This window comes from Drosophila teissieri, chromosome X (genome assembly GCF_016746235.2).
Source record: "Drosophila teissieri strain GT53w chromosome X, Prin_Dtei_1.1, whole genome shotgun sequence".
In the NCBI taxonomy this organism is placed as follows: domain Eukaryota; kingdom Metazoa; phylum Arthropoda; class Insecta; order Diptera; family Drosophilidae; genus Drosophila; species Drosophila teissieri.
In genome coordinates this window covers 1,085,604-1,098,253 of record NC_053034.1, presented here as the reverse complement: position 1 = coordinate 1,098,253, position 12,650 = coordinate 1,085,604, and the positions used below count along the sequence as shown (strand labels likewise).

The 12,650-nt window shown below is 46.2% G+C and overlaps 1 protein-coding gene across 1 annotated transcript in view; it reads left to right on the top strand.

Annotated features, from left to right (window-relative positions):
* The window catches only part of LOC122623865 (activating transcription factor 3), a 33,904-nt gene extending 22,167 nt beyond the window's left edge, over positions 1-11,737 (top strand). The window contains exons 3-5 of the mRNA XM_043803234.1: positions 2,312-3,028; positions 3,148-3,237; positions 6,390-11,737. Coding sequence (XP_043659169.1) covers positions 2,780-3,028; positions 3,148-3,237; positions 6,390-7,886 — 1,836 coding nt within the window. The 5' untranslated portion in view covers positions 2,312-2,779 and the 3' untranslated portion in view covers positions 7,887-11,737. The remainder of the gene's footprint in view (positions 1-2,311; positions 3,029-3,147; positions 3,238-6,389) is intronic.
* The last annotated feature ends 913 nt before the right edge of the window (positions 11,738-12,650 follow it).

Sequence of the window (12,650 nt, the reverse complement as noted above, 5' to 3'; positions counted from 1 at the left end):
CGCAGTTTAACACAATCAACATTGAACGCCTTTAAATATGAGTGCATAGGGAATGCATAGTTAGATAACTTGATTAGTAACGCCCTCAGGAAACGACCGTTGAAAAAAAAACAATCAACTTTAGTATTTGCTAGAATATTTCGGTTTAATGCTCGCCAGTTAGATTCAATGGCACTTGCTGATTAGTCGCAAGATGGACACCCCAGCCACTCGATTCTCGATTCGATCTCCACACGATATCTCCATATATCTTCATCACTCGTTACGAAAACTTGTGCTCTCCGGTTTGCTGGCCATTTAGACATTTGGCCACTTGGCCATTTGCCGTGCTCTCCAATCTGGTAGCCATCGATTGCCATCGGTTTGGCGCGACTGGCAGCAAAAACTCGCACACTTGAGGCCAATTCACATGCCAGCCACAAATCAGCCGCAAATCACTTTATTTCCAAGTGGCGGCGAGTCGACCGACCGAGGAATGTCAATGTGGAAAGTGCAGCTAAAAGGTTTCCGAGAGCAATCCTGCTAATTTTAGCATTCGATCTCTGGCCACGCGGCGTATGCGCAATCCGAAGTCCAACCTCTAGTGCCAAAACTATCATATTCAAGATGATAGCTGGTGATCCTTGGGCAGAAAATCACAACTTACAACTTGTGCGCTCGCAAGAGTAGAAGTTCTCAGTTGCCGTGACCCCAAAAGCTGTCGGGGAGGCCACGCATGCGCAGTTTGCTATCGATGCCGCTGATTTAGAAGTTGACGTCCGCCACATTTGGTCAAAATTGGTCAAAGCGATGCCAACAAAGCCGGACCCCAACCCCAAGTGGAAGCCGAGCCAAGAGTCGGGCCAAATGGCGATTTTATGTGCGTTTTGTGCGACTTTTGTGCGATTTTTGCAATTTGTTCGACACGAATGTCAAAAGTGATTTTCGTTGCAGTGGAATACGGGGAAAGAGCCACATCAAAGGCAGTAGGTATTAAAAGCTCTCACAAACAACGAAACCCCGAAACAGCCAACAAACAACAAAAATAAAGAAACATGCGAAAGTCATAAATCATAATTCTTTATTCTGCCTACGTTCTGTTGTTCGCTGCTGACTGAATTTCGGTTCGAGACTGACTGTGTGTGTGTGTGTGTGTGTGTGATGGGGGTCTAAAATGTATATAGCACTTCACAGATACACAGGCATTACCACAAGTGCACACACTTCTGGCCACATGATAAATGGCCGAGAGACAGCAGCAGCAGCGGCACCAGCAGCAGAAAGCCAAAATCGCGCACAAACCAAATTTTGGGCGAAATTGCTCATCTCCACAGTATTGCCCGCCCTCCCATGTCAAATAGTTCAACTTGAAAGTGTTTTTGGGGTAGAAGTAACTTCGGAGTTAAGAAGAGATAACCTATCGGCTTGCTCCAAAAGTAAAGATAGCTATTCTACCTATCAACTAGATTGTTGCAGGCATTCTCTCTACCTCTCTACTGCAGCTCCATAACTCCATAACCCCTGGAGTGGGTCAATCCACCTTCGCTCGGGTTCGGTAATGAGCTGATTCCGTTTTGATTCAGCTCGGGGCTTAGATTGCAGTACGCCCACTACTTTTATCGCCCCCATTTGGGGGTACACTCGGGAGTCAAGCGAATTCATGGATGATTGCCTTCAATTGCATTTCAATTCCGTTTCAATTGCCGCCGAGGAATTTCGCTGCAATTTCTCCTTCTGCTCACCTTCACCTCGCACAACCCGATCGGAATGTGTGTGTCGCCCCTCGGAATCCCCCCTCCCCCCCGCTAAATTCTAATTGTCCATGCATGTGTATGATGTTATGTATAGATACAGATGTAGACGTATTGACACCCTGGCACCCGATCTGTATTGGCTATTTGGCCAGTGGACCTGGTCTCAATTAGCCGATTAATGGCTTAATTGAGGCGTGTTGAATGTGTGGAGGGAGGAGGGTTGGAGGGGGGTGGGTGTTTGGCTTTTCGGGTGCGTGATCAATCACGATCAATCGTGATTTGTAAGCTCGATCGCGTGTCACGCGCTTCGCCGGTTCACCGGTTCGGTTCGCCAATTCACCGATTTGCCGCGACTTACATAAATCAATTTAGCCGAGTTTATTTTATAATTTAATTGCTTTTGTTTACGTTGACATGCTGCACTCACGTTCGTGGGTCTCTCTGTGTACAGCGACACACACATGCATGTGCATGTACATCTACATGTGCATACATACATATATCCATCTCCACATATCTGCCGCTCCTCTCGCACTCACTCACTCTCTCTTTCCGTTTTGTCTCTGTGCATTTTGCAGATTCGACGCCGCTGTGAAGGGAGGTGCCGCATTCGCTCGGCCTTAGCGCTCTGAGCAACAACAAAAGTCGGGGATCTGAGCCGATGGAACCGATGGATCCACCTCACTCCTCTGCCGCCCGCCCCCTAGGAACCCCCATTGAACCGAAGGAAACACTCTAGAGAGCCAGAACTCTGCGAGTTAGTGACATGTGATAAGTGATAAGCGAAAAAGTGAAAAGTGTGTGCCTCTATAAACCACTCTATATATATACAAATACAAATACACATACACATATACACGGGAGATATAGAAGAACAACCTTCTTTCGAACAGTCCAACAAAAAACAAATGCAACGCGTAGGCCTTTAACTGTGATCTAACAATACATAGCAAACGAGAAGGAACCCCAGTTTGTTACGATTAATTTTAGTTCGGTTTAGTTTTTTTTTGTTTTGTTTTATTTACCGTGCGCGCAAAACGTCAACCATGTTCAATTCCAACATACCGGCCTCCTCGCTGCTGAGCATCGACAGCGGCGGCCTCCTGATGGGCGGCCATACGCCCAAGACGCCAGAGATCCTCAACTCGCTAATTGCCATGACCAATCCGCTGGAGAGCTTCAGCTACAGTTCGGCAGCGGCGGCGGCGGTGGCGGCATCCTCATCTGCATCCTGCAGTGCCGCCTCCACGCCGGTGGTCACCGTGCGCCATTTCAATGGCCATCCCAATGGGCAGGTGAGTGTTTTCCACCATATCCACCATACCCACCATATCCACCATGGCCACCATGACTACCGTGTGTATGCATTACATGGCGTATACTTAATGTGCGTATACTTTATGTGTATTTGCAGTCGCACTCGCAGGACAGCAGTCATTCCAGTTGCTCCGGATCGCCGCTCGACTCCCCAGCGGGCACGGCCACCACGCCCAGCGTGCAACAGGTAATTCGATCAGTCTTGTATAATTTAAATTAGTACCACCTGTGCCAACTGTACGAGTATCCTTATGAGATGTTGCTGGATGCATTGCTAAGTCCGCTCATCCACCGAAATCCAAATAGCACACAAAATGCCTTGCCCTCTGAACGTTTTCAGAGATTCTAATTTATGGGGAATTAGTTGAAACAAAAATTAAAAAGACGTTGCGATGCCTCTTTCCTCTTTCACCCGGTGTTGCGGCAATTAAAACCCGCGCTGGCACAACGCCTATAAATTCGTTTCAAGTAATAATCATAAATCACATTTGCACACACACGGTTAGTGGTTAGCAGATGGCGGAGGGAGGGGGAGTGCACGGGGCCTATATAGTCTATAGACACCTGCCAATTATTGCTAGAAGCGGGAGCGGAAGGGGAGCGGACTAGGGATGCGTTCGTTGCACAACGCAGAGATCGCTTCGGATCGGGTCGAATTGAATCGAAGCGGCGGCCTCTAGCTCGCATGTGGAATTAATCGCTGAAGTTGACACCACCGCAGCTACGTGCCTCATTAAGGCCAATGTCAGGCAGCCAGCCAGCCAGTCAGCCAGTCAAGAGTAATTCTCCCCACTCGCACTGAGACTCGGATTCAGATTCGGATTCAGCTTCAGAGGCAGATTCAGATGCAGATACTCGAACTCAGCGCCGCAAAAGTGAAATCAATTCTCGCTGCGTCTTGCAATTGACGCCCACTCACCGCCGAAGCTCACGTCGTTGTCATACGGACGGACAAACTTACGGACAAATGTACAAACGACAAAATGTCAGACAGACAGACAGACAGACCAATGACCAGTGGAGAGTGTAGAGTGCGTGGGTCGAGTTTGCACGGCAGAGTGTGCTGCGTGGGCAAAACAGTCATCGAATAAATGAATGAATGAAACGGCCAAATTGATGCGGCCAGATTAAAGCCAGATTGATACTACACAAGTGCTTGTGCATGATTCCGGTGAATTACGATGGAGGAAAATAAGTGAAAAGCAAGCGCGAGTCTGAGCTGGAAAACACAACTCGCGTAAGGGGAGAAACTTCAGAATTGTGGTTTAACATTTTACTAGAAATTGGGTTTTATAGCACTTAAAATCCGTCGGTTTTTCAACGTTTCTTCAAGCCTTTTGGTGACTAAGGGCGAACTTTGCTTGATGGCAATTCAAATTTAGCAGGGTTTTCGACCCCTAGTTGAACCCCGAAGAATCGGACCCGGACTCATTCAAAGGTTTCCTGTCCTCTGTGTGTTTTTCTTTTTCTGCGCAGCCCAAATATTTGCACAAATGTTGCCGAAAAAGAGGAGAGAGCAAGTGGGGGGGAAATGTGAAATGCGAAATGGGGATAAATAATAAGAACGGCAAACAGAACGAGCGAGAAATGTGCAAAAGTGCAAACAAGCCAAACAAAATGCAAATTTGCCAGCCCGAAAAATTGGCTCTTTAATACGTTTTCGGTTGAATTTTGCGACTAAAGTTGCAGCGATGCGAAGTGCAAAGAAAGGCTCGGTCGTTCCGACGGCTCTTTCAGATACAGATACAGATTCATAATGAAAAATCCTGAGAGAACTCTACAGATGCGTAGATACAATATATATATTGTATTGACCGAAGCCTGTGCCGTCCATTCCCGATCCCACATCCATATACATACATACATCTCCATCCAGATTCAGATTTCCCCCGGCGCAATTGCACAATTTTCCAACAGACTTCGTCCGACTTATTGAGTCGACGCTGACCATATGGTCATATGGTCATATGGTCATGTACTGGCTCCGATTTGCCAGCGTCTTGGATTTTTTGTGGCGGAGTAGGGGGCTTGGCGCATGCGATTATTATGATTTTGTTTTGGATTTCGATTTTGATTTCGATTTCGGCATTCCTTACTTGTCGCTTTTTAAACACAAAATTTATTTATCTGATTTCTGGGTCAATAAATATAGCGCAGCGTGCCTAAAATTCAAATGGAACCCGATGCCGAAATGCCGAGAAATTAACAGAAGCGCAAAGGCAACATTGAAAAGAAGGGCGCGTTCGCTCAATCAGTGGCATCCGAACAATTTCTCGAGCAGACAACAAACATAGTGCGCAAAAAGGGAAAACCAGAGAAAAAAATAACGAGGCACGAAACACTTCGGTCTGGTCGACAATTCAATGACCTGCAAATAAATGAGCTTACTTCAAAAATCTTTCTTCAAAGATCTTAAATCAGGTTCACCCGTTTCAGTAATTCGCCACTTTTAGAGGTTATTTCGTTTACAAACCCAGCAAAAGTTGTACGGATAGTTGGGCAATCATAAAGGGTATTTTAGCAGCTCATATGGCTGAATGCAGTACGCAGTCAATCAACGAAAGTTGACACAGTGCGCGGAGCAGAGTGATGACCATCTGTTCCTGTCTGGGACTCTGGGGCTGTGGAGCTGTGGAGCTCTGGAGCTCCTCCATAAATGGAACTGACCCAGTCCAGGCTGGAACGAGGTTACTGCGGATTTCAGTTTCGAGTCTCTGTTTTCGTAGGCCCACCCACCATCACCACCACTTTCGTGAACTTAATCGAGTATGCCGCATGCACTTGTCTTGCTACAGAGCGCACTGAACACTGAACACTAAACTTGGCTGGGCGTGGTGATTGTCGCAGATTTCTATCTGCTCACTGTAATATTTATAATTCATGCACAACCCGAGTGTCCCCAAACCGAAATCCAGGTGCCAAGCCCTAAGCCAAAGCCAAAGCGCGAAAAAGGTCGCTTGAGTAAATCACCGGTCGCATAAACAGATGAACAAATAAACAAACAAACAAAGCTTAAAAAGCCGCTTTAGATAATCTCCTCCCAAGAAAACGGGCCGCGATTCGTCATATCTTTATATCTGCGTCCGTCCAACTCCCGATAAACTGTGTCGAGCTCTCACACGGAAAGCGCAGCCAACTCACGGGGAAACTCACACAGATGGAGGAGCAGGAATTTAAATTAAAGTTATATATCTTGCTCTGACTTCCAGTTCTCAATAATATCTATCTATCTATCTATGTATATATCTTAAAAAGTACGCTGTAGAAAGGATATTCGGTCATTATGTCTCTGAACACTAACTCACTCTCCAACTGCCTGCCTTTTTTGGTTCTTTGCAGACCTGTTCGCGCCTGATCAAGGAGGGCCTGAAGCTGTCCATCCAGAGCAAGCGCAAGCTGTCCACCTGCGACTCCAGCTCCGGATCGGAGCAGCCGCACTCCAAGTACTCGCGCCGCAGCAGCAACCACAACGGGCACAGCGGCAGCAGCAACAACTACAGCGGCAGCATGAGCAACGCCAACGACTTGGACGACGACTGCGAGGAGTCGAGCGATGACGACAGCGAAACCAAGTCGCAACCCAAGGGCCTGACACCGGAGGACGAGGACCGGCGGCGAAGACGCCGCGAGCGGAATAAGATTGCGGCCACCAAGTGCCGGATGAAGAAGCGCGAACGCACACAGAATCTGATCAAGGAGTCGGAGGTCCTGGACACCCAAAATGTGGAGCTGAAGAGCCAGGTGCGTCAGCTGGAGACCGAGCGCCAAAAGTTGATGGACATGCTGAAGTCCCACGGTTGCCAGCGAGCCGGCGGCTGCCAATTGCCCAGCCAACTGCTCCAATCGCCGGCCCACAAGTACCTCGGCGAACTGGAACTGGAATCGGTGAACAGCGACGCTCCCAACTCCGGCAGCAACAACAACCAGCGGCTGCAGAGCATACCCTCGATGGCCACCTTCAAGTACGGCTCCAAAACGGCGGCGGCCATGGCCCAACAACTGCCCACTGGCTACTGCAAGCCCTCGCCCAGCGCCCAGGAATTCGAGCATGCCGGCTACCAGCAGCAACAGCAGCAACAGCAGCAGCAGCAGCAGGCACAGTCCCTGAATCCCGCCGGCAGCAACGTGATTGACCACCAGCAGCAAGGCAATCCCAGTCCCAGCCTGATTTCCGACTATGTGCCCAACTGCGACGGCCTCACTGGCAGTGGCAGCAACCATCCCAGTCACAACAGCAGCAGCGGCGCCAGCAGCAACACCAGCAATAACAACAGCAACATCAGTAGCCACAGCCACGGCAGCCACAGCAGCAACGCCACGAGCAGCACCACGCCCACCGCCACCAGCAGCGCCATTGAGTTCGTGAAGAACGAGCTGGTGGACTCGCAGAGCCCCTACACCACCGCCCTCAGCGCGGAAAGGTTCCTGTTCGAGCCCAGCGATGGCTTTCCGGACATCAAGCACGCCTGTGTTCTGCCCTCGCCCTGCGGCATCAATGGCCTCAACATGGCCAGCGTGGTCAACACGAGCGGCGGTGCCGGCAGCAATAATAACAGCCACAACAATAACAACAACAACAATAACCACCTGATGGACTTCCACCAGGGCCTGCAGCACGGCAACATTGGAGCCGGAGTGGGCGTTGGAGTTGGCGTGGGCGTGGGCGTTGGAGTGGGAGTGGGCGTGATGACCCCCTACGATGACGAGCAGTTGCTGCTGCTGAAGAACGGCTGCTTTGCCACCGATCTGCTGTCCCAGCTGGTGGAGGAGGGCGGCGAGTATGTCGACCTGGACTCAGCCACCGCCTTCATGAACAACGGCAGTTGCCTGGCGTGAGGAAGGGCGCCGGACAGGGAGCGGGATCGGGATCGGAATCGGGATCGAGACCGCGACCTGCTGCTACCAGCCTTCGAACAGCCAAACAACAACATCACTCGGCAACAGCAGCAATCAGTCCAATATCCGGCCGGAAAGGAGGAGCCACCGGCCAGTCCACAACTTGACGGGCAGGTGGAACTCGAACTCGAAATGGAGCTGCAACTCGGAGAGGAGCAGGATCCGGCTTGGACTCATGTAGACTACTGGTGCTAGGGCATCATCCACACACACACACACACACACACACACACACACATACTAATGTTAATCTTAAACGCCACTCATCGACTAAGCAGGAGTACAGAAACAGAAGCCGCAGTTCCCTCCAAAAACCCACAAGCAATCCCATCCAATGCGACCCCTGTTATCAGTTATCAGTTATCCGTTTTAACCAAAGCTTTCTTCAAAATCAAAAGCAGCACATTTCTCTCTAGCCTACCACTTTCTTACATGGAATTGAAAACGACCAGAATACTTTGAAAACGTGCTTTAATTAATTGCATCCTTAATTTTTTAAACCACTAAGGCGATCTATATGATCGCAATTCTGTAGCACACGCAATCCAAGTTCTTCCAATAGCAGAGTTCCCCTCAAAGGTCTGGATCCCGCGATTCAATCAAGGACCACTCGAATAAACTCCCCAACCCGAGTCACATCCCCGCCCCCAAGTAAGACCCCCACCCCCCATACCTTGATCCCAAGTCCGCCTGGAGCCGGCATCCAGCCTGTGGCTTGACTACCTCATGAAGCAAGAAGCAGAAACAATTAACAAGTAACTATCATTAAAGAGCTGTAAGGAGTAAGGTGTAAAGAACGTAGAACAATGGACAAAAAGCAGAAAGCAGAAACAAAAGAAGCAGAAGCAGAAGAAGCAGAAGCAGATTTAGAAGCAGAAACGAGAGCACACAAACACAAACACACGCGCAGCGGTGAAAGAAAAACACTTGCACAACTGTACATAACCAAATTTTTATACATTAACTAGGTATATCGATTAACATTCCATTGCAAGCCTGCGCGAAAAGCAAGTCGAGGGAAGCAGAGCAGTGATCAACTGCTAGAAGTCACATCCGCATCAGTAATTATTAATTTTAATTTGTTCGATTCTTTTCTTTTCGATTCAAGCATAGATTTGTTTGCTCTTTGCTCCCATCAAAAAAAAAGCCTTAACCATTATATTAATATGCTTATAAATGTATAAACAATCGAGAGATTAGAGAGAAATATTCGAGATGAGAAGCAAAAGCAGTAACAGAAAACAGAAATGGGAAGCCCATGCGATATGACGTTTGATATTTTTTTTCTAAAACCTAGGCTTAGTCAGTGATAAACCCTATATGTATATACACTTATATATACATTTATGAATTTTTGTTTTTTTTTTGTGTCCATACATCGTAAGCTATGTTTAAAAAATAAGTCAAATTGCCTTACTCAAACACTAAATCGACAAAACAAAAAAAAAGAAGATCTTTCAATTGACAACTAAACCTAAATTACTAATCTACACTTTGTTAAATCTTTTGCAAAACTAATCTATATATACCAGAAGAAGAATATATATAAATATAATATATATACAAGAGATAAAAGGAGAAAGAAATGTATTATGTATAAATTGGTGGAATCGAAGACCTTAAAGTGCTGCTAAAAATTGAAACTTTGCAACTCCTTCTAACGTGCGCCTTATTACAGTTTAACAAAAACCCAATTTTGTAATTTATACTATATACATATGGTAGGAAAAGTCGAAGGATATATATATATATACAAGTGTGTACTAAATCGAGGTTAAACTTATATATTTGTGTGTTTATTGCTTGATCAACGAGATATATACATAATTATACACAGATAAAGCAGTTAATTATATATACAAGTGTGTGTACAAACAGCTGTGAACACCAAAAAGTGGCCTAAAGGAGCATCCAACCCCAACAAATGTAATTCCCCCAACAAGTGCTTTGAAATTATTTCGTATTTGTAATTGCCTCGAGTTGAGAAGAGTTAACCAACGATACCGATAAACGATAAGCGATATAAATATATCTATGTTAAATACGCAAACTATTTATAACATGTAACGAACCCGATGAGCTTGTCAAGCGTTTTGAGCACCGCCTTTTTCTCTAGATCTACCAAGTCTACCATAATGTTATGTCACCACGATACTTCTCAAATAACACTCAAGAACGCGTGCCTAATTGTCCCAAATACGATTTTTGCGCATGTAACCGACAAAAAGCCTTTCCATTGGAAATGGAACTTTAAGATTAAAAATTGTATTGAGCATACCTTAAGGAAAGTTTACCTCACACACAGATACACTCGCACACAACACAATACACACACAATCACACACACACACACACATAGAAGGAACCCCAGAATATTGTAGGGTGGGACTTCGCTCGCCGACAATTGATATTACGTTCAGCTTCCATCGAAATTACCCAAAATATACAAAATATACAAAAAAAAAAAATAAAATAAAAATAAAAATACTTTAACAAAGTTTTAACAACTCAGGTCAGGCGAGTGGAGAGCTGCCAGGGTTGCCACCACATTCGATGTTAAATGTAATTCGTAACTGTAAATGTTAACTGTAACTGTAATGGCAAAATGCAATCAAGTCCATGATGTTAGCCCCGCTTGTAAAAATTACTTTATTTATTTTTGTATTATTTCCCCAAGTTGTTTCTTTGTTTTCGATTAATGTTCTCTAATATATATCTAAAAATATGACCATAACGAGTGGCGTTTCAGTTCTTGAGTTTTGGGATTGGGAACTCTCTTCTGCCAGCAGCTGAAAGCGGAAATATCCTTTAATTAATAGAGCATTGTAGGCGTAGATCAACATCATCGGAACAACACCAACAACACCAACACCACCATCCATCGCTCTCACCCACGCAGGACTCATCAATTATTTAGTGGCGCATCTGCATTCTCCCCACCTCGACCTCGACCTCGACCTCAAACCTGACCTCGACCATGACCATGACCTGTGACCTGTGACCTCTGACCTTGACCCGCATTCTTAGCTTTTAGTTGTAGGTTACACAAAGTTTTTGTCGACAAAAACCAAATAACTTAAACACAACATGCGCTACAAAAGTACCTGGACAAATGTAACGATAAACGATCAACAATAACAATAGATCAGTCTTAGATCAGTTATTATGTTAGAAAACGAAAACGATACCCAAACTCAGCTGCAGGCAGAAACGGGCCACACAATCCAATCCCCTTGAAAACCCAACGAAACCCTGACAAAAAGGTCCGTTTAATTGTATAGCTCTAGGCCTATAATATATATCCATGTATATTGGTAAAGATATTGATATAATTAATGCAATTTAAATGTGTAAATGTCCGCAAACCGCAAGAGCAAACAACAAAGAAACCTCCCACAAACTGTGCTAAAATAAAAAGCGTAAGAAATAATGAAAGAATGTGTCGAGATAGTCCAGTCCAGATGGTATTTGTGTAATTTTGACCAGAGCAAAACTATACGAAAAATAGATCTAGCTGACTAGCGATGTGAAAGCCAAACAAGAGGATCAACAGCGAAACAGCAAAACAGAAATCAGCAAAACAGCAACGAAGCCCAATCAATTCTATGTGTAACAGAAGGATAGTTGATAGTCGATAATGTTAACCCTCATCCCCCAAGTCATCCATACACCGTGTGTTCCATGTTATTCCGTAGCCTACCCGTATCTCTAACGCTCGCTGTATCTATATCTGTATCTCTAACTGTATCTGTAAACATCACCGATCCGACCACAACCGATCACACTCTAAAAGAACAACAATAAATTCAAGTTTAATATTCAACAATGTGAGTTTCGCTTTGATCTATCTATCTACCTATCTATCTGTGTATCCATCAATTGCCCCAGCCCCCAGGGATCACTCATGGATGTGGAAGCCACTCGACGTCATCCCGCCCGGGGCACTGCACCTGAGTCAACCCAACCTGCCTCAGCGCAAATGGAGCTATACCCTTTTCCTAGAGACGTGGTGGTTTAGTCACTGATCACCGCAAATGCCAGCTATTCTGGGTGTATGTGGATTATGAGCCAGATAGTTCCCTATTTACACATTGGTGGATTAATTTTAGAAGATTTCAGATTGCAGGGTACTGCAAGCGCGGTCACCGAGGACCATTGCTTACGCGATTATGTTCACTATTGGCGCGTGTCTCCGCGTGGGCGTGGGACAATCTGTCGGCGGCAATCTACTCGACCCGATCGGCACCTCCACCTCCACCTCCATCTCCATCTCCAACCCTACCGATTTCAGATTCGATCTGCATCGCTGACGGGCGAGTTATAAACAGACGGTGACATCATAACTTGCAAGCGGGACTCGGAGCGGGTCTCAGAGAGTGCGACTGGCTGTGTCGCCAACTATTCGTGGTTGGAAAACCCTCCCAGTCTTCAGACCCCAGACCCCAGTCCCCGGTTCAGTATTCTCTATTCACTATTCTCATTTTGAAATACTCGTAATATGCATAAGTTGAAGGCTCGCTTTCGGTGCTCTGAGCTGCGATTGAGCTCGCGCTGCTGATTAATGCTGCCCCCGGCAGTGATTAATGCCTAATTGCTTATTGAATGTCATAACAGTAATAAAAGATCAAAAAACAGCGTTCAAAATCCTTCTCGCTGCAGCGTGTGTCATAGAGATTGGGTCACCGCCTCCGCGGGAGTCATGGG